This window comes from Hylaeus anthracinus, unplaced genomic scaffold (genome assembly GCF_026225885.1).
Source record: "Hylaeus anthracinus isolate JK02 unplaced genomic scaffold, UHH_iyHylAnth1.0_haploid 4, whole genome shotgun sequence".
Lineage (NCBI taxonomy): Eukaryota > Metazoa > Arthropoda > Insecta > Hymenoptera > Colletidae > Hylaeus > Hylaeus anthracinus.
The window spans coordinates 5,574,076-5,596,390 of NW_026535289.1; the positions used below are offsets into that span (position 1 = coordinate 5,574,076).

At 30.8% G+C, this 22,315-nt stretch overlaps 4 protein-coding genes and 1 long non-coding RNA gene across 5 annotated transcripts; 3 read left to right on the forward strand and 2 right to left on the reverse strand.

Annotated features, from left to right (window-relative positions):
- Nucleotides 1-1,266: 1,266 nt before the first annotated feature.
- LOC128894528 (uncharacterized) lies at nucleotides 1,267-2,707 on the forward strand. The gene is made up of 3 exons (XR_008461589.1): nucleotides 1,267-1,436; nucleotides 1,516-1,676; nucleotides 2,479-2,707. It is a non-coding gene; the product is annotated as an uncharacterized LOC128894528 (long non-coding RNA).
- A 4,279-nt stretch (nucleotides 2,708-6,986) lies between these two features.
- Nucleotides 6,987-13,181, forward strand: LOC128895045 (uncharacterized). The gene is made up of 17 exons (XM_054157262.1): nucleotides 6,987-7,650; nucleotides 7,718-7,877; nucleotides 7,981-8,247; nucleotides 8,319-8,540; nucleotides 8,616-8,857; nucleotides 8,961-9,002; nucleotides 9,073-9,276; nucleotides 9,339-9,461; nucleotides 9,569-9,841; nucleotides 9,938-10,001; nucleotides 10,875-11,022; nucleotides 11,122-11,227; nucleotides 11,367-11,638; nucleotides 11,910-12,022; nucleotides 12,097-12,426; nucleotides 12,507-12,741; nucleotides 12,839-13,181. The coding sequence occupies exons 1-17, from the start codon at nucleotides 7,531-7,533 to the stop codon at nucleotides 12,978-12,980; spliced, it is 3,063 nt and encodes a 1,020-aa protein (XP_054013237.1). The 5' UTR covers nucleotides 6,987-7,530; the 3' UTR covers nucleotides 12,981-13,181.
- Nucleotides 13,182-13,408: 227 nt separating this feature from the next.
- On the forward strand, nucleotides 13,409-16,114 carry LOC128895041 (DNA polymerase delta subunit 2-like). Its single transcript, XM_054157258.1, has 6 exons — nucleotides 13,409-13,818; nucleotides 13,905-14,209; nucleotides 14,414-14,630; nucleotides 14,901-15,135; nucleotides 15,465-15,757; nucleotides 15,839-16,114. The coding sequence occupies exons 1-6, from the start codon at nucleotides 13,650-13,652 to the stop codon at nucleotides 15,955-15,957; spliced, it is 1,338 nt and encodes a 445-aa protein (XP_054013233.1). The 5' UTR covers nucleotides 13,409-13,649; the 3' UTR covers nucleotides 15,958-16,114.
- A 192-nt stretch (nucleotides 16,115-16,306) lies between these two features.
- On the reverse strand, nucleotides 16,307-18,570 carry LOC128895044 (protein dimmed-like). Its single transcript, XM_054157261.1, has 3 exons — nucleotides 17,775-18,570; nucleotides 17,294-17,530; nucleotides 16,307-17,220 (listed from the first exon to the last, which is right to left on the reverse strand). Exons 2-3 carry the CDS (start codon nucleotides 17,516-17,518, stop codon nucleotides 16,987-16,989), a joined length of 459 nt encoding a protein of 152 aa, XP_054013236.1. The 5' UTR covers nucleotides 17,519-17,530; nucleotides 17,775-18,570; the 3' UTR covers nucleotides 16,307-16,986.
- A 212-nt stretch (nucleotides 18,571-18,782) lies between these two features.
- Nucleotides 18,783-22,123, reverse strand: LOC128895042 (2-(3-amino-3-carboxypropyl)histidine synthase subunit 1). Its single transcript, XM_054157259.1, has 4 exons — nucleotides 21,010-22,123; nucleotides 20,198-20,505; nucleotides 19,123-19,506; nucleotides 18,783-19,039 (listed from the first exon to the last, which is right to left on the reverse strand). The coding sequence occupies exons 1-4, from the start codon at nucleotides 21,320-21,322 to the stop codon at nucleotides 18,809-18,811; spliced, it is 1,236 nt and encodes a 411-aa protein (XP_054013234.1). The 5' UTR covers nucleotides 21,323-22,123; the 3' UTR covers nucleotides 18,783-18,808.
- Between the last annotated feature and the right edge of the window lie 192 nt (nucleotides 22,124-22,315).

Consider the following 22,315-nt stretch of genomic DNA (forward strand, 5'->3'; position numbering starts at 1 on the left):
CGCCACGTATGTATATATATTTCTCTGTGCTAGTAACCAAGAGTTCACAGTCTCTGAAGTATCTTATATCTAAACACGATCTTTTCTCATCTTTTCTTCCCTTCGGATTTCGTCGCACCGGAAAGCGGCATTATCATTCCAATGCATAATTATTCCTAGAAATAATTTAATAACTTATTGTAATAAAAAGAATAATAGTAATATGTAAACAAAATTGCCTGGCCCGATTAGATTACCTATTAATTGCTTCCTCCCATATATTTCATACGTGAGATGTCGTTTATGACTGCCTCGATGGTGCGCGACTCGATGTATAGAACAACTTGATATTGCCCCTGGCACGATCGGTCGTTATATACATGCCTAAAAACACTACATTGTCAGCCTAAAAATACACAAAATTTATTTTAGAATTTTGATTTTCGTATTATTTAAACAAAAATTTATTTTACTTAAATAATTTTCAGCTGCTTAAAATTTTCAAATTTTTTAAATAGAAAAACTTTAATTATTACTTTAAATAAAAGACAGTATATTTATTGTTTCTAAAGATAACACTTGTTTTCGACGATATAATATAGGCATCGTCAACAAGTGTGTGTAGACACAAGGGTGTTGGAAAGATTCAATAGAACCTCTGTCGTTCGTCTCTGTGTTTACATTCGCGGAGTCCACGTGCGTTTCGTGAACATGGTAGCAAAGGACGACGCTGTTTACGCTTTACTAACCTTAAAGTCGACACTTTAGTCGTTTGTCATCGCAATAGACACAGTTCGCGAACGTAGAATACACACCAAAAAAAATTCTTTATCGACATCGACGATACGTTAACTTTCGTTCTCACCACGTCCATGTGTTTCGAGATCTTGGCCAGATGGAACACGTATACATAGACAGCACCTTAACAACACTATAACGAGACAATAGAACAGTAACAATTTTGAAATAAAAGAGACGTTACGAAGAGGGAATAAACAAACCTTTCAGATGAATTGTATAATAAGTGTATAATACATGTAGTATCAGTGTATGATACTTAGTGATTCGCATTGTGTTCAAACTGCGATATCCAGCGGAGACAGTGCGAATTAAAAATTAAAGAAAGCATAAAGAGTTAGTTCGGACACATACACTTGTTCATCTCGAGATTATCTAACTAGGTATAGTGGGGGAACAATGACCACTGTCCCTATGCAAACAATGTCACTAGATTTACATATTTCATTGTATAAACAATTTTGCAAAAATATTTTAAGTAGTGATTTTCTGAACGGGATATGACTTTATTGTGCATTTTGAGCCTAAAAAGTGATTCTAGGATTCAAATAAATTCGACTGTCAAATTTTTTCGAAACACTTAGGCTTTTCATCAATCTTGGAAATTCAGTTCCGACGAAACATGGAAAAAGTTACAGGCAATATTGCATTTTACAGAGGTAATTAAATATGAGGAAATTAAATTTTAGTTTGTTTTTTTTATACATTTTGTTAATTTTGCAATATTAATTTGTTTAGTCGAGGTGTTCAGACTGTCGTGAATAGATCAGCGGATCAACCAATCACGTTATTGTCTTTCGATGTATCACATCGTTCTCCCCCACCACGCCCACGTCCGCCCCATCCCCAACGCTCTAAGACGGGGAGTTAAACCGTTCTTTTCCGCCCGGCGTCTCGAGGTGAGTGCACGTGTTTTCCGATCACCTAATTAATTACCATATATACTTCCGAGATTCAAATAATCGTTGCTTCGGGTTGTCATCGTTCCTCTATATCGTGTAATACCTAGTTATAGTGCCGATTAACGTGTGTTAACAACTATCGATTTTGCAATTGACGCGAAAAAATCGAAATCGATTTCGCGGATTTTCTACAACGTACCAATGGACATGCATACACCCTTTCGGATTGCATCAGACTTTCCGCGAGCTAATTTTAATAAATTTATTGCTCATTCATAAATGGTAGTGTACCGGATGTAACTATTTCTTTCGAATTTTGAACTTTTTTTTATAATTTTCAATGTTCGTTCTGAATTTCGATAACCGACGCGACGCCATTATTGCAAAGGTCTATTCGATATATATTTCGATCGAGACTTTTAGAAGCAACGATTCGTTTAATATTGCATTGAAATAGTGAAATAGTGAGTCAATTAGCATTTCTTATTGGCGAATCAATTCTTTCAGTGCTTTTAACACGCGATTTCCTTTTGATTCTGCAATTACCGCGGAAAAATTCAAATTTATTTCTCAGAAAGTTCCATTTTGTACGAAGCGACAAGTGACGTGCAATTGACGAAATGTTTCGATTGATTCGATATCAAATGTGTACTTTGATTAAAATAATAATATATTTTTTAAACTTTCATAATATTTTGAAAAACTTTTTTATAAATCTATTTATAAAACTGTTTTCAATTAACTTGTTGCTAATGTGCTCTAATGAAGTCTAACTTTGGACCTTTCCTTTTGTTTCCAGAATTCTTGATTGCCAATTTCCACGACGCCATTAGTACGAAAGGACGACGACGGTCACTGCAAACGTTTAAAGGAAAATTGGGTATAATGTAATATAATTAATTATTTACAATAATGGTAATTCTCAATATAATTATTAATCGTTATTATACCTTACATTTAGAATAAAATTAAATAGATGTCTATAATACTTACTAGATTCGGGGTATTACACAGGCAACACTTTTATTACAAATAACACCATGACTAACGAATAAGATTTTTTTTTTCAATTTTTCATTTCATTTCAATTTTGTGACCGCGCGCAATGCGGCCATTAGAATCAGTGTTTGCTTCGTAGATTTCTATCTTTTATTCTCATTTTCATGTTAGATAAACGCGAAGAAATAGAGTCAGTGTGTTTTGCGTATTAAATATTCATTTTAAAACATCATGATTTTTACTGCATTTTCAATCGCGTAATTAGAGTCAGTTTTTGTTCGCCGACTACAATTTTCGCGCGTTTACAGTTTTTTTTTTTTTTTTTTTAATCATATACTATATGAAATATATCGTTACCGGAAATAGAGTCAGTGACGGCGAGCCATCATTTCATTGAGCGGCGCTCTACGAGCCATAAATGTAAGTATCTAGACTTTATTCGGTTTTTTTATTAAAATTGCCAACGATTATAACGTTAAAAATAGATTCTTATGTTTTGTGTTAATTTTTGTAGATTTATAGACTACTACTCCAAGTACAACTTTTCAACTACTCCGATGGCATCAGTTGGCAGATTCTTCGGGCGTAACTACCTACTCCGATGACACCATTAGCAGAACCAACGTTCAGGCGATGAAGATTATTTGGCGGCTGGCGAGTTGCATGACGATTTTTGTTCCTCCGATCATCAAACCATGTCGTAGGACATAAAGGTCCGAATCGGCACTGGTGATCGGTTGTATACGTGCATTTTGGCGAGTATAGTGATCGCGGGTAGTCATGCTACCCGTGAGTACTAACATTTGTTGTTTTATTTATTAGTCCAGGATAGGGTCTTCTTGCACCTCGCGTTTTCTATTAATAATGTATTATTTTTTACATAGTATTTTTTAAATAAAAGTCTTGAAATGCTGATAATTTATTTGGTGGTACTATTAAATTAAAATTTAATATCCACTATACGTATAATATTATGAAATATACAATATTGAAATATTAGAGTGTTTCAAAGTTGTTCAGGCTACACGTTCAAATAGAAATTGAACGTGTACAGTAATAAGTATAAATTAATTCCGTTTAAATTTTTCCAATACGTGCAAGAAGGACGCTTCGCGATAGGTCGATTCCTGCGTCAAAGTGAATCGACTTGTGTTCTTTCATAATTAAAAAATTTACTTTTACAAGGGAATCACCTAATAGAATACAAAGATGCATCATAAACTCTAAAATTCTTTTTTGAGAATTAACTCAATTTTTATTAAATTCATTCTTCTTTATAACTAAATTTTTTATTATTAATACATTCATAGTTTTCAATGTTAAATTTTTATACATTAAAAGTCGAGTCATTTTTATTGAGAACAAAATGATATTTAATGAAAAGATGCTAGCCCACTTAGATTTCATTAATTATTCTTTTTAGTGAGGACTTTCAGGTTAACCATTCCGTGTTCATTGCCTGAACTCATTCAAGTGCCCAGGTGCTACTTGCTTGAGCGAAGGCAAAGGGCACGATGACCTAATCTAACTAATCATATATGTTGGCGGCTGACATTGGCTAGTGTATCGTGCACGATGTATTTCCCACATGTGTGTGTTTGTGGTTAGGATGTGGGATTTGCGTCGGTAGAAAAATGTATACATCTTATGTTATATAATATATATATATGTATTTAAATATGTATATATATTTATATTTATATGATATGTATATTCATACACATATCGTTATTTTATTACATACATATAATTCATTAACGAAATGAAATGGAATAACACAATAGTTATATCATTATTCTTTTCAAATAACAAATTCAAAGTTTCATTTGCCATTATTTTACAAGAGAATTACGTTAATATTCGTTTTGTACAAACAATGATTATATCAAAGAAGTTTGTAGAATATTTACAAATATTATCCAATGGTCACTAGCCTTGTCAGACGATTTCAGGATTTTTGTTTATTAGAGTGTGCAAGTTGTATTTTGAACTCGGGTGTCGAAGACGTCCCGGGACGTTCTCTCTAGTTTAGGTTTTGCGCCCGGGTTCATGAATGAGAACCGTGGAGCGTGTGTGTTGGTGTGAATGAGTTTGTCATTTTTAGATTTAGGTTAGGGAGGTAGGTCTTTTCTTGGTGTGAATGTTAAATCCCATTAGTAGGGTCCAGGAACAGGGAGTCACTATTTAGCTGGGTAGGCGCGGTACACGGTGACACCTGTTTCTGTAGCGGGGTTCGAAGTATCGATACGCAAGCTGATTCGAACGAAGTATTTCGTTTGATTTTGCCGTTGCTTTTGATTCTTTGAACCTGCGACTTTATAGTCGCTTTCTTCGCGTTCGCGGCCGCGTATTAACTTCATCGAAACGCTCGTCCCGCTCGGTTACAGACGTGTGGTTCAACACAGGTTGAACGTCCACGTATTGCACGGAACCGAGCCTATTTCAGATTGGGCAATGCGCCCGAAGAAAGAAGAGGCTGAAAGCTGAAGAGGCCCTGACAAACTGTCGCAAGAGTGGGCAGCATCAAATGGCTCTCCATCTTCGGTTTCGAAGATTGAGAGTCATACTTGTTAGTACTTTATCACTATACTAGCCTGTAGTTGTAGTAGTCGTAGTTTTCTTTTCAGGTCCTGATCCAGAGTTGGGCGCATCGCGGTTTCCATTTAATGTTGCGAATGAATACAAATCGCGTTGCTAGTAGTGTTGCGTAAAAAGATTTTCGCGTTGCATTTCAGGGTAGTGTTGCGAATGAATACAAATCGCGTTGCAATTAGTGTTGCGAATGATTACAAATCGGGTTGATGTTTTGTTTTGCGAAAATGTTGCGAATATTTTTCGCATTTCATTTATCAAAGTAGCGTTGCGAATAAATATAAAACGGGTTGAATTAGTGTTCCGAGAGAATACAAAACGCGTTGCAATTAGTGTTGCGTGTAAATATTTTAATATCCAAGAAGAACTTAAAATTAGGCTTCAAGAAGAATGGGCATCGATTTCGACAGAATATTTAAAAAAAAATAATTTCTAATATGCCGAATCGATTGAGACATATTATAAAACAAAAGGGATTTCCAACAAAATATTAATGTGGAACATACAATGTTTTATTTTAATTAATAAATGTTATTCGTCATAGGGTCCGAATATTTTTGTGACCCGAAAATGCGGTATTCTTTCGTTTGTTTATTGCTATTATGTAATTTATGTAAATTTTTGGATTAATGTATAGACTATCTTTAATAACATTAATAAATGACTTGTTATTGCAAAAAGTAACGAAGACGATTGCTTTTTTAATAACTACGATATTAAGTCATAAAGCTAACCATATACTAGTGTCCGAATATTTCTGGGAGTCACTGTATGTATATGCTTATCATACTTGATTTCAATAAATGGATTTACAAAGAGAGATAAAATAGCAGTAGGACAAAAATCTATGCAAACATAACTTTTCATTAAGGACCTAAAAAGATAATTCCAAAAGTGAGGCAATAATGAAAATAAATTTGTGTATCGATCTCTTCCTATGCTCCGTCGACGTCGGTAAATGTAAGAATATTTCGACTTCGCTCAAATGGTAACAGTGCGTAGGGAAAGGATAGACATTGTTATCCCAGAATGGTAACGTCGCATATGTACCGACTTCCGGTTAGCAGCCCTCAGTAAGCGCCATCTCATACGAATTGCCTGAACTAAATTTCTTATCCTGCGTGCTCTGCCATTATCCACAAAATGGCGGAAAACTCGTCTTTGGGAATCTTTTTTCACGATTTTTTGCTTTTCGTTCTTATATTAACATATTTTGGGTTGAATGAGGGCTCATTCGAAAGAGGAAGGTCCAACGAAGGGTGCTCTGGTCATGATTTGTGTCACAAAATCCATTTAATAATATAAAAATACTTTCATTCTGCAGGTGTGTTTTGCTCGATTTTTGTTCGACTTTGGACGCACATATTATTAAATATCAACACACCCTCGACTAGTCATGACCAGAGCACCCTTTGTTGGACTTTCCTCTTTCGAATGAACCCTCATTCAGCCAAAAATATGCTAATATAAGGACGAAAAGCGAACAATCCCGAACCCCTTTGTAGGCCCATTTTTGGCGGTAATGTACACCTCGTTGCATTACCCGTGTCTTCCCCTTTATGAATTGATAATTAATGTATAACTAATCCATAATCAAGATCGTCTTTTTATGCATTTATAAAAATACGACAAAAATTGTTGAAAGTAACTTTGAGAACATTTAAAACAATACTTGAAACGTAAATGTTGTCGAAATATCATTTTAGGACACTTACGTAAATATATAAAAAAAATGATGTAAACAATCAAATCAACACCACAAGTGTTTGAACCCCTGTTTTGAGCCTTACAAGGAAAACTAGGGAGTAATATCGCTAAAGTTGGCGTTGCTACTAAAAAATATCCCTCTATGCAAATCCTGTAAAGTTTTGCAGGTTTTGCACAATTCTGAGAGTTCGTATCTCTATGTTCTCTTCAGTGTTTCTCTTGTAACAAAGTTGATCATATCAATCATATTCACTTGATAAACTGCAATAAATCTTTTCTTGGATGTAAACATCATCCACGTGCGGGCGTCAGTCTCATTATTGTTTTCTTTTGCATTTCCATTTCCATTCTTGTGGCTCCTCTCTTTAGGTTAACTCATAATTTTTTAAAAAGTTGTACCTTCAAATTTTGAAAAGTGTATGTGTACGACTATTCTTTTAGTTAAACTCAGTGCAAACATCCAATGGAAATGTTTTAAAAGTATATGATTTGTAATATATTTGTCATATTTGGAATTGCATTATTTATTTGAGAGACACTTTTGTGCGAAAGTATGTCTGAGGAACTGATAAATGAAAGTCTTTTGGGAATAGCAGCAGTACACGGTGGCTTAGTTGTGTTAGAAGATTGTCAGACAATTTTACGTAAAGATTATAAAAATATGATTGGACAAGTAAATAACTTGTTATGTTTAATGGAGAATCTTTTAATTATAAAGTAATGTTATATATATTTAATAGGTGAAAATAATATCTGGAGGTAGAGCTGAAAATAAATTACCATATACAGAATGCGTTGGTCATGGTATGTTAACGGCTGCAATTTTAGGAAATACTTGTGCACCTTCGCAGAGTATTATAATGAGAGTTATCGAAGAATTTGAATACGACTATTCTTCTGGTAATGAAATGTGTTACCTGTATTTAAACATTCTTATAATTTGAAATAAGTCATGGTCATATAACAATAGTAAATCAAAATAAAATAGAACATTTATTTACAGGAATATTGTTAATTATAGACAATTATGCTGACTATTCTATAAACTTTCATTTAGCTAAATTTCATGCTGAAGAAAAAGGATATATTATTAAAGTAATTCAAATACCTACACATTCTTTATCCATTACCGAGGAGCAAGGTTTTTTAGCATCATTTTTTATGTACAAAATAGCTGGAGCTATGTCAGAAGAAGGAAAGAATATAGATGAAATTTATAATCTTTGCAAACATATTGTCCAGAACAGAGAAATAGTCCTTTTAAAAACAGGTAGCAAGATGTTAAGAAAATCAGAATGTGTAATAGAGTAATATAAAATCAATAGAATTTTTATTTTATAGAGTATGAAAATATAATTCATAAGGAATGTGACATGGAAATGCTTTCAAATTCAGTTAAAGAAATGTTTAAACCTATGATAAATGTATTGAATGCAATGAATCAAGACAAAGAAAATAAGGAACTATATGAAACAAATGATTCACTTGCAATCGATTTGCAAACAAATCCATTTGCAACATATTGTGTTGGCCATGATATTGCAATTATGATAAACAATTTAGGTATACAAAGAATTCATGTTAAAAATATCATTTATGTAACTCAGTGTCAGTTTCAAGGTTTCTTTAATTACCTAGGTTGCAGTCAGCTAGAAACATACACTTTTATTTATAAAGTTTTGAAACAGACAAAAGTATGCAGTTTCAAAATAAAGCAAGTATATTTAAAGCCATTAATAACAAATTCGAATACCAAAGGCTTTAATGTTTGTATTTTAAATTTATCAATTAATCCAGTATTAATTAAATATTTGGATTTCCCTACAACTGCACCTGCTTGGCCAAAAGTATTAACTTCTGATGTGATAGAAATGAAGAAAGTAATACAAGTTTTATGAAATTAATTCATATTAGTTTAATTAAGAAAAGTTTAGTAAATGCTATGTGTTATATATTATACATAAGCATCCAATCTATTTTTAGGATGATAAAATAAATTTAACTACATCTGGAAAGTATTGTAAGGTAAATGAATCTTATTTATTTACTGATGGTACTTTGTTACATTAGAGAAGTAAATAGACTTTTACTACAGAATGGTGATACACTTCATATAAATATAAAAGGTCCAACGATAAAGTATGAAACAAGTAAAATATTTTTATCAGTTATATCAGTGGCATGTGAAGCAATAATAGCATGTGCTAAACAATTGAATAGAATAGATCAAGAATTTGGAAATGGAAATTACGGTACAAACCTTGCTCGAGGAGCTGAAGCTATAAAAGATACAATTCAGGTTGTATTTTATACATTATCAAAAATAAAATAAATAATTTTTAATAAAATAAAATTTTGCAGGAAAATAAAATATTTGGAACAAGCCCATATGCAACATTTATACAAATTGGTCATATCATTGACAGAACAGTAGATGGTTTACAAGGAAAACTTTACACTCTATTTTTTTTTAATTTTGCTAAAGTAAAGAATTATTTACCAAATTAATGAATAAGTTATTTAACTTAAACTAAATCTAGAATTATTTACAAACTAATATAAATTAATATTTTGAAAATATCATTTTCTAGGCTTTTTCAGAATATGAAAGTAACAAACAAATAACCACTGATATGTGGTTAAATGCACTAGTTATGGCAAATAAAGAAATTGGACAATTTCAGTTGTTTGATGTAGGTGATAAAACTATGATAACTGCTTTAACAACAATACAATTTTATTTAGCAAATGCACTAAATGAAAATACAGATCCTATTAATGCATTTGGTGTAGCTGTAAAAGCTGCTGAGAATTTTGCTATGAATACTGTACATGTACAATCTTCCAGTATGAAGACATATAATGTACGATATCCTACTTTTTATACTTATTTTGATTAATGTTGGTTAATGATATTCCTTGTTCCACAAACTAAAAAACTTACTTAATATATGTTACAGGAATTGAAATATCCTTATCCTCAGGCACATGCAATAGGTATATGGATGAGAGGTGCATACGAGGGTATTAAATTAAAATCATCATACATAGCAACGTAAAATAGGAACATTTTATAATATCTTTATAATTCATGTAAAATAAATGTTTTCAATAAATATTTAATGATAGCGAGAATTATAATTTTTACGTATACATATACATCATTAATATTGTCGTGAGTGGCTGGAAAAAAACTGACCGACATTTTGATAGCATTACATGTTGCACCTTATAATGGGCAACCCGCTTTACTACGTAAATATATTTTTGTTTTTACTTGCGCGAGGTCGTCAAAATTGCCTGTGTGCATATGAACACTCCTCATCCGGTCAAAAGATATAAATGTGTGTACAGTATGTATAAGAGCCTATCATAATGTCACGTGCTCTTGGCTTGTCTTCATTCTTGTCTTATCACGTGAAAAAATTAAAAAAAGTGAATTTCACTGTTTTCTAAAACAGAAATTATTCATAGATAAATAATAAAATAAGATCGTGTCACTGCATCAACTGCATTTTATGATCAATACCGCAAACCGAGGTTAGGTTTAAAATCGTAATTTCGACATTCACAATTGTTTGATATGTATAAGAAGATTTCGATGTTTCGTTTAAATATTATAAAGTTGTTATAATGTTTGTACGTATTATTGAATGTATACATTTAAAATGATAGCGATACTAAAAGTATGAAAATATACAATTGGTCGTTAATATATTCATAATATTCACGCAAAGAAAATGAATGCTGTGGTTGCATTATGTATTTTTTGTGAATCACACGGGCCCAAAGTGATATTCACAACTCAAACGTATCGTAACTATGATAATCATAGTACAGAGAAACTAAAATTTTACGGACCAAAAGACATATTAAGACGAAGTCAAAATAATGGAGAAGATGGACAGTACGAATGCGAAGGATGCCAAAGTATTGGTAACGTGAAATATTTGAGTAATGAACACGAAACTAGGACATCATTCCTTTCTGCTCAACAATCGTTAACTCAAGATGTTTGGTGTTTATTGAAGCATGCATGTTTTAGGTATAATAATTACAAAATATTGTTTATCTTATGCTTTCTGTACAATAGTTTTGTATGCCAATGATTCATTTAAAAATGAAAGATGTATTATCGTTTAAGGAGTTTAAGTTGCGAAGTACATCCTGGTAAAGAAGGTGTCTGCTACTTTGGAGATGAGTACAGGGGGCATGTTTTAAGTCATACGTTTACATTAAAAGATGCCCAGGTGAATTATGCAACGAAAAAGCATGTTTGGTAGCTATTACAATAAATTATTCAAATCATCTCAATAATTATAATCTTAATATCTAGAAGGAAATTGAAGATGAATTTCATCGATACGAAGATATTTTTTTATCTTACAGGCAAGAGGTTTTCGAAGATGGTGCAGTTTTATTGTCTTCATGAGAGACAAACAGTTTCTTTTAAACATGTGGCCTTTTCTAGTTGATAATTTAAAAGAAGTAATTCGTGAATTACAAGATTTTGCTGAAAAGAAGTACAATGCAGAAGAAGCAGAATGTCCACAAAGAGTAGTTCGTCTAACAACAGCTAATAATGGATCGAGATCATATAATCCAAACAAACAACCCAGAACATTTAGGGACATAACAAACGAGGAACATGTTTTCATAAGGTCTGTTTTACATTTAAAGGTCAAAGTACATATTTTTCTTGTCATATTTGAAACAAATGTAATAGCATATAGTCAAAACAAGTATAGTGTATGTATTAAACAAAAGTCACACACATTAATAAAATAACCTAAAATAAAGGTTGAAAAGTTTATTAAATAAATCAATTATATTCGTTTGAATTATATATGATATAATATTTGTTTCATATTTGGCATGCAATATGCAGTAATGTTTATAAAATAAGATGTTAACAAATTACAATTAAATCAGAATCCACATGTGGCTGGTATGGATTCTTAGCGCAGGAGCAAGACATTGTATAGAAATTTTTCCCATGAGCTTATTAGATGATGAATTAAGTTACAATTTGGAGCATCAAATTGGTTAGCATCATAACAAATATTATATTCGCAAAAAGTACGTATAAATTCACTTCACTAAAAACTTTATTTTCCAGAAACTGAGGAAGGATTTACTTTAGTAAATGCCAAATTACCTGTAAACTTAAATTTAAATTCAAACGAATCGGAAGCGACCTCGGAGTTCTCAGAAGTTTCAGGAAAATCTACTACAGTGATACTCAGAGATTTAAGAACCATATTAGGAAAAGACCAATTTAGACAACTTTTATATTCTAGTTTAACGGGTGTTCAAATTTTGGTAAGAGGTCCAAGTATTCAAAGGTTGGAATCTTTGTATGGACTTAGTTCTCTTATTCCATGTGCATGTCGAAGAGTCAAGGCTCGAGCGACAGAATATATGGATCCTAATAAGTGTAACTTCATTGGTATTTACATATTGTTATAAACTAACGAATCGTCAATTTTATTTTCAAAAATGCTCAAAAAATTGTATTACTGATTTCAGGTATGGATATTTCAGTGGCTGTTCCACTACCTTGCGCAAGTGTATGTAGATTAGATATTATGTCTGATGAACATAAAGTTGAAAATTCACAGTCACACGTCGTTAGATGGACGGGTTCTTTGCCACTGAAACTTCCAACATTACTAACAAAAATTGAAAAATCACTTGACAACGAAAAACTTGGAAATTCTACCCTTAAAGCACATTTTGCTGCGCTACAGGAAGAATGGGCAAAGTATAATCACATATAAGCATTAGAAAGACTTGAAAAGATTTCTCGTTACATATTTTTAGGTTTCTAAGTTAAAAGTATAATTTTGTTGTAATTATAGCATCGCAAAAGTTGTCCATGCCATGCGAGGTCGTGGTCATAGTGGAGACCTTTCTGGACTTATGCTTAGCTTAGGTGCTGGTCCTCACGATAAAAAATTACTAGATGCATGGTCAATGGGCTTACCACCAAACCCAGCATGAATTTTTTAATTAACTGACAATATCTTATACATTGTAGAGTATTATTGGATTTCATATAATTCAATGTATATGTATTCTTATTTGTATTTTCAATTTCTTTTTCAATATTTATATATTCAAGGTTGTGCATCATTTTTTAATTTATAATCAAAAGTAAGGACAAAAACTGATGTCAATATAAAATAAATTATTTTACATACATCGCTAATAGTTAAGATTTTACATCCACCTTTATAAAATTATATAACATCTATACAATATAATACAATTATACCAAAAATAAAATTTTATGCAAGTTTATTTGTATTTAATTATTTACAATAATTCAAAATATGGTCACATAAAACATAGTATTTTGTATATTCATATAGATATATAAAAATAACCATGATTTTAAAGATAAAACAAAATATGTATTTAAATAAAAGCATGACTTTTATATTGTATAAATATCTTATCTATATCATATTTTTTATTTCATATTTTAGATTAAATAAGTCACTTTTCCTGTTAACAATCGATAATTTTGCAGTAAAGCTTGAACATTTCGTTTAAACAAATATTCTTCATTTATTTTCAATTTAATTTTAACTGATACCATAATATATTAAATGTACTGATTCATTGACATATAATTAATGAAAGTCGAATGGAAGAGTGCGTTTTGTAATGGAAATTCATTCACCGTCGTCGTATGATCGTAAATCGTTAAAACTCGAGGATTTTAAAAAATTTAAAATTCGTTCGAAGAATTTTGAGAAGCAATATTGTGACATATACTTGGCAAGGTTAGCAGCGTTGAGGGATTGTATCCTGCAGAAATCAAAGATCAAATGGGGTAAATTTTCTTATGCAGCTTACAACTATTATCGTTTTAGGTTATATTTTTAATCTCGTAAAAAATTAATCTGTCCTTTATCCTAGCGAAATATGAAGTTGTTTCATTGTTAGAACTTGCTGAAAGGAATGGAAATGACGACTGTATCATAATAGGAACATTGTATAAACACCAAGAACTAAAGCCATCAGTATTGCGCGAGCTCAGCGAGGAACTTCAAGTGACGCCTCAATCATTCAGAACAAATTATGCATCATTTAAAGATCTATTATTCTTGGAAGATGAAACGTTGCGTATCAAATTGGTTGGAAATCACATAAATATTCAAGATGTCGTTACCGGTGTTGTTTGTGCTGTATTTGGACACGAATTGGAAAATGGTGCATTCACAGTAAATATCAATTAAACGCAATCAAACACAAATAATTATAATTGAAGCAAGTATTAACTCTTTGTATCATGGTGTTTAGCTTAGTTGAACCATTTAGAAAATGCATATACAAACGTATTAATATCAATGACCACTTGCATCCATAAAGAGTTAATATAATTTACAATCTCTCTAGTCCTGTTGTATCAAATATATTGATTCTAGGTGATAGATTGGTGTTTTCCAGGATGTTGCACAAATATAGCTACAGTTGATAAACCATTGAAAGAATGGGGACAAATTTTAATAATTTCAGGTTTAGATTTAGCAAATAATACACAGTTATTAAGTTTAAATCTATTATCAGAATGGATAACTGGAATGATTGGATCTGCAGAAATTCAGAAACAAGTGGCATCCATTGTGTGTATTATTATAGCAGGTATAGAATTATATGACAGTAATTTAAAATAAATAATAAAGTAATTATTTACAATTTAGTCCATATCACTGATTTCAACAATTTTGAAGTACATTAGGGGATGTATGTCTGGAATAAAAAATATGTGGATTGTTACCTTTTCTTAAATATAATTTACAAAAACTCAGAAAAACACACTGATACAACCTTTTCAATGTATTATAAAGCTGTTAAAATCTGTGAAATCAGTTTTGTTGTAAATAATTACCTAAAGTATTAATATTATTGTAGGAAATAGTGTGAGGGGATCTGTGGAGACTCACAATTATAAAAGATATTTTGAAACTAAAGCACACGAAGAAATTCTATTTAAAAATGCTGCAATGGTAACACATAAACTTGACAATTTTCTTCATCCTATAGTACAATCTTGCCCCATAATATTAATGCCTGGTGAATTTGATCCAAGTTGTCATACAATACCTCAGCAATCATTGCATCCATGTATTTTACCTCAATGTTCCAGGTGATAATGCAATATGTTTGTATTATATGTATACTGGGTAAATAACATGATTACATTAATACTTTTAGTAAGAATAGACTAATTGAAATTGTTTCTTTCTTGATATTTTGGATCAGAAGATTTTATAAGCTGATCATAGTTTCTTTTTCTAAATTAACTTCTCCAAAGTTTTTAATCTCAACTTCATCTTTTTTTTTATGGAAACCAGCATCTCTAAACAAAAACAAAGAATAGTTTTAATTGATTCAGTAATACTGGAAATAATTAAGATGACAAAATGATGTTCACCTTACATAATAAATAAATATTTTTACATTTGTATGATGTAGGTTTAAGAGTTTCTATGGAGCCACCAATCCATGGATTGGTAGCATCAACTCTCGTATTATAGCTGGTTCTAGCGGTCAACCCATTATGGATATTATGAAAGTTGCTGGGCTTGCAGACGTTTCGCCATTAACATGGTTAGAACGTACATTATATTGGCGACACTATGCACCAACTGCACCAGACACTACAGTAGCCTATCCGTATTCCAAGGTAGACCCATTTGTTATAACAGATTGTCCTGATATTTACTTTGTTGGTAATATGGACGAATATGACACCAAATTAATAACAGGTAAGAATATTTATAATTAATTTTTATTTTCACATTATGAAAATGAAACTGACTTTGATAAAATAAAATGTATATTCACAGTAAATGAAGAACAGGTAGCAAGATTGATTTGTATTCCAAAATTTTCTAAAACACAAACAGGTGTGTTGGTTGATTTACAGGATTTAGAAAGTAGAACTATTTCTTTTACTGTTACTTAACTTATTAATATATTCAATTAGTAATATTTTAAAATACATAAGGCATTAACGCACTAACCAATAATCAATTTGCAAAAAAGAAACAATTAAGAATTTGTCTTCTATGATTTTAATAAAATTTGTACATAGTAAATATATTATTTATTCTACTGGATAATGCATTTAATTGTTTATACCTTTTTCATATTTACATATAATCATTCCATAATAATTGAACGATATAATAAAATTGTAATGTGGTTAATGTTATTTGTTCACATTAGGTGTGAAAAATAAGGGAAGGTGTGTATTGTACGTGCGTAGTCTATTTTACTTTCCATTTATATTCGTGTATGTAGAAAAACAAACATCATTTAACAAATTATATTATTATGCTTTATAAATTTTCCATTTATCTTTACATAAATAAAATTGTATTTTAGATTATAATTACTGCAATAATCCGCGGACGACGGACATGGCTCATTTTTTACTTATACTACAATCTTACAATCCGGAATGTACTTCAAATTAAATTTTTGATTCAATTATGTGTCAAATCCCGAGTAAAAAATTACCCATGTTCGACATCCGAGGGTTGATAGTATTTATTTCAATATTTGGAACAATATACCATGCATTTTATAGTTACAAAATAATTGGAGTACAATATCTTTATATAATACATATACACAATAATACTGACATCTTTTAATACTAAAATACTGCTTTGTTTTATGAAAATACTAGCATTTTTTGGCACAATAGTTTCTATAATACTTATTAAATAGTACTAAAATTGAAGTAAACAATATCGAAATTCAGCATTGATTCATTAATTATTTAATTTATTTTGACATTACCTTTATGCATTTTTATGAGATACTTCATACTAGAGTTTTGATAAGAAATTCAAGTAATGTGGCTCTCAAACAATCATAACACTGTAATGAATTAAAATTTTTAAATATTTGTCATTTCAGAAACCTGTACTGTTTTTAGAATTGCCATATCCTATGAATGGTTATTCACATAAAAAATAAAGCTTCCCTAACTACAGGATTTCGAAGGAATTGGAATATTCATATTTAGGCATTTAGTTTTGTTATTGGATGATTCATGAGATTCAGGAATCTCAGCCTGTTGATTTATAGTTTTCTCTTCATTTCTCATTGCACATATCACATCTGTGAGGGCTGCTATGTAATTCTTTGCTAAAGTTAAGGTTTCAATTTTTGATAGTCGTCTTTCTTTGGTTACATGTGGAATAACTTCACGTAAAGACTACAAAGCATAATACTTTAAACTTTTTTAGTAGTGAATAATTTTATGTAAAAAGTGTTGAACGTGATTTTACCTGAAAAGCATCATTCAAACTGTGCATTCTCATTCTTTCTCTTTCATTACTTTCCAATCTTCTAAGGGTTCTTTCTCTAGGTGTAGATCCTCTAGATGGTTTTGATAATTTCAAACCTGACTTCTCAGTTCTCTTTCTATTCGATTGTACTGATTTTCTAGCTTGTGATTGTTGTTTTGGCCATTTTTCCTCCCAGTTATCACCGTTCATTACTTTGGATCTCATTAAAAAATATTCCTTTTAAATAGAATTAATAATATTTAAAAATTATTATTACTATTACTACAAATAGTACTATATAAAATTACATTATTGCTGGTTAAATTTTTTCTTTTTCTTTTTTTTTTTTTGTGTTTCAGGGTCAATGCATGCACGTAAAAAGTTAGAAATATTTGCAATCGCGTTAAAAAAAAAAATCATTTAATATCTAAGACATAAATTAATTTCAAAAATATTAGTAAGAGAATGTGATAATACTTACAATTTGATAATTGAATGATTACTGTTGATGATTAATCAACAAATGAAGCATTAGACCGATAATATAATTTAATTTTTTATTATTTTCAATTTTCGTTGAGCTCTTCTTCGATGTATTTGTGATTTAAATAAGGTAATAGTAAATTATATGATATAATACATTTTCGAGTATTTGAACTAATTGCACGGTACCGCGTGTACTTGTTGAGCCACGTTGGAACGACGACTGACGTCGCGACGCCGGGGTGCGGCCGAAACAGCCTTCCACCCCCGGGAACTATGCGATCTACCCTGTGACCTTTTCTTAATAAATTTTTCGCAACGTCTTAATAAAATTATTTTACAGTATAATATTTGTATCAAATAAGTCTACGTGTCTAGTGTCATTTCGATCACAGTATAATGTTCATTAAATTAACAATTAATGATACTTTGTGAAATTGTAGTTCATTATTTATAATGTGTAAAAATGATGAAATCTCAAAGTTACAACTACCCGTATTTAAACTGTGATTGTATAAATTGCAAGTATGTTAATATGTATATTCTAATATGAAAGAATTTAAGTAACGTATAAGAATTACATTTTTAACGTATACCTATTATGCAATACATATATAGCTTTGTACGTGTGCGCGGCTACAGGTGGGCGTATGACGTAATTCGCCCACGCGGTTCATTCTATCATTCTATAATCACGCTACCCCCCCCGATCAGGGTAGCAAGAAATATTCAAAGCAAATGGCACGTGTCTGTTACTCGCGATTAAATTCAAATCCTATCATATGTAAAATGAAATACGTTGAAAAGTAAAAATATTCTCAAAATAATTTGAAAAAGTTATTTATTTTTGGCAACTTAAATATGCACAGAAAAATATATATTTTTAATGTAACGATAGCTCTACTATATTTTCTGTATTTTCTTAGTTTTCAATATTGAATGAAATATTGAATAAAATTAAGGGGAAAAACTTAAAATCTTTTTTAAACGAATGAATTAAACAATATTGCATTGAAAGTCAATTTTTTATTGTTATGTTTTATCTTTACATTTACCACAACAAGTATCAGTCTGTTTTTCTAAATCAGATTCCTTATGATTGGGAGTCCATGGTCCAAGGCTGGCAGAAGCATAGAAATCCATAGGATATGGTTTATCAGTGTTAAAGTTTATCATTTTTAAAGCAACAGCTCCCTCATATGGTGTAAGAAATGGTTTTTCAAAAGCTGTACCCCAATCTATACTTAATCGTGGACATGCAACCTATTTTTATAATTTTTATTTTAATTCTCCAATATGTAGTGTTTATAGCCAAAAAATAAAAGATAAAAAATATATAATATTACCTGTATAAAGGCATCGATACCCTTAAAAAGTTTAATCTTGTCTGGGAATATTTCTGACAATAATATAATAACATTTTCCTTTCCTAGCGATTTAATTTTGTTTTCCAAATTTTTCAAGACGTTGGGATTTCCTTGTCTTCCCAAAGTACCAAGTATCAATCCAAACCTACCAGTCTCTTTTGCATGTTCGATAGCCGTTAATCTATTATTTAACATTTTATCATGGTTGTAAAATTCTTCTGTTAATTTTTTCTCATATGGATCGTATCGAAACGCTTGTAATGTCGGATTAGCAATCATTGCTGCTTCTAAATGAAACCGACCATCTCCTACATAAATAATTGCATCAGCACATCGAACTTGTGGTGCTGTGCAGCCTAAAATCTATATAAAAAGTATAAATGTCCTTTAATATATCATTCAGAATTTAATTATAATATACTTTAATAAAACAGGGTCATTCCATGCCAACTCTGACACTTTTTGGAGTAACATCTCAGATTTCGACGAAATTTGGATATGTTGTAGTCTTTAGTGATATTTGAACGTGTCTCAAAGAATTTTGAAAAATTTTGAAAATTGTCGATTTTACAGCTGTTCAAAGTTTTGTAGCACCTTTTCTTTAAAAAAATGTAGCTATTGAACTAGACAATGGATGAAAATGATCTTTTACGTTCTTATAGTGAAGACATGGAAGTATGAAATAAAAATTATTTCAGAACAAAAAAAGTTTTTTGAACCATTTTTTTTTTTAATTGTTTTAAACAAGTGCCTTGATTTTATATCGGGCATGTATTTAAAAATCTGAAGAAAAAAAAAATGAGTTTATAGCCCCATTTTTCCTTTTCCTGGTGGTACTTGTAAAAAGATGGGCAAATTGAAATTGGCTGAATGAAAATTGATTGAAGGGACGCTGGATCGACGCGCGTCGGCTCGAAGTGACGCGCGGCAGGCTCAGCTGTGTTTTAAATATCATTAAAGACTACAACATATCCAAATTTCGTCAAAATCTGAGATGTTACTCCAAAAAGTGTCCGAGTTGGCATGGAATGACCCAACAGATTAATATAAATACCTCCCCAGGACTTAATGGTTTACTTTGCGGAGTAGAAACTTCATATCCATTTTTTCTCATTTCTAAAGCGATTGCTTGTAGGGTGCCAGCAAATTGAATGGTACTTACAAGAGCTATCTTTCTAGTAACTGGTAGCGTAGCTTGTAAGCACTCGATACAATGCAAAGTATCAATTTTTATATTAACAAACACATAAAGTACTTTAATACCAACTGTTTGATCGATAGGTATTAAACAAGAATGGCCATAATGAATTAAAAAATCTGCATCCAATGCTTTTGCGCTATAATCATCTATACAACATGCTCCTGCATATAAACATTGACTATATATTATTATCATTGCAATGATTAGACTTTGATTATGTTAAATAATTTTTATATTTCAAATTCATTAATGTATTGCATATGTATTTCTAAAGTTTCACATTTTATACAAGTAAATTTTGCAAGAAAAATGAAAAACTATTTGCAAGGTTAATAGGAAATCAAGTAATAAATAAATATTATTGGCAACAGGAGTAAACTTAAAGAAACAACCATCAAATGTTATTTCTGTCAACACATTCACCATATGGAGGAATCCACTGATAATGTATCAGTTCCTGCTATTGTTTGAAATGTTAAAAATGATTCAAGAGTCATTGATTTTAAAATTAAATTAATACATTTTATACATTTAACAGAGTGTTTATCAAACTCCTTTGTAGTGATAATTCAAATATCATATTTTTTAATTGTGTCAATTTAGTGATACATATTGTACATAATCTAAAAGTTGTCTGTATATAATATAACATTGTAGTTTCTTACCATAAGTTACATCTGCCATTATAACAGTTTCTGCACCTGTAAAATCTTCTATAATATCGGCTATAGTTGTAGCATACATTAAAAGTCCTTCAGGCATTTGTAATGCAACTCTCTTAGCTTTTGTTTCTCTGATTCTCCATATTGACTTATGGATTTCAAAATTGTAATTAGAAGGTAACGCAGCGATAGCTGCATTTAATAGTGGATCATTCAAGACTTCTTCTGGAATCTTATTTACTTTCACTGGAGCTTTAAATATTTTACGAAACGATTTTGCTTTAACTATCACAACAGAGTCACGGTTCTCATTCATAATTACAACTTTCTTTTGTGACTTTATTAAAAGTGCACTAATTTATGTTTATGTACTGTTATCGTTTTTAAACAGCATAAAACTTGGAAGTATATTTTTTTGTCTACACAAACGTATTTCTTTAAAAATGTGTATGTTTTATGTAGAATATATAATATTCACAGTTTACACATTGTTTCTCTAATTTTTATTAAGTTAAGTAACAAAATTATTATTATTTATTTCTAGACATTTCCCAAGAATAGATTGTAAATATAAATTGAGGTTATGAATTGTCCTGGCTGGTCCTGGCCATGGACCTAAGAATATTATATATATATTTTTTTTAGTACTAGTGGCACCATCGGTTGGAAAATGCCCAAGTTTGTAGTGAAAATAATTCCCATCGTTTTTATACGATAGCGCCACCGGTATCTTTTTTTCTTTAAATTATTCTTGTATTTTGTGGGAGTGTACTAAACACAATGAAGAGCGGGAAAAATGATTTAAAAAACTTGTGGGTGTAAAGAGGAATCCACCGTTTAGCGTAGACTATTTTTTTATAAGTACTAACTATTAAGATACTTAGAATACTTAATGACTTCTGTGAAAAGAGTAATATTAGATTATAAATCAATAATGTTCCTAATAGTCAACAAGTACATAAGTTACACGATAAGCAAATTTAAATAAATGTATTGTTCCTATTAATATAAGTCATATGATGAATGTGATACATATGTAAGGTGGATCGGTGGATCTAGAGCGAATGAAATCTGGATCTCGTTTTTATTCTTTCAATAAAAAAAAAAAAATTATTTTTGTTGGGGCGGACAATAGCACTGACTACCATGGTGATGGCCCGGGTTCGAATCTCGAAGACAGTCATTATCTATCATCGCTGATCATAGTTTATCAAAAATGTTAAATTTCCAATTAAAAATTTCATATAAAAGATGTACACTCGCGTAAACAACCTAGGAATATTAATCCTAAATTTATGCTCTTTAGATG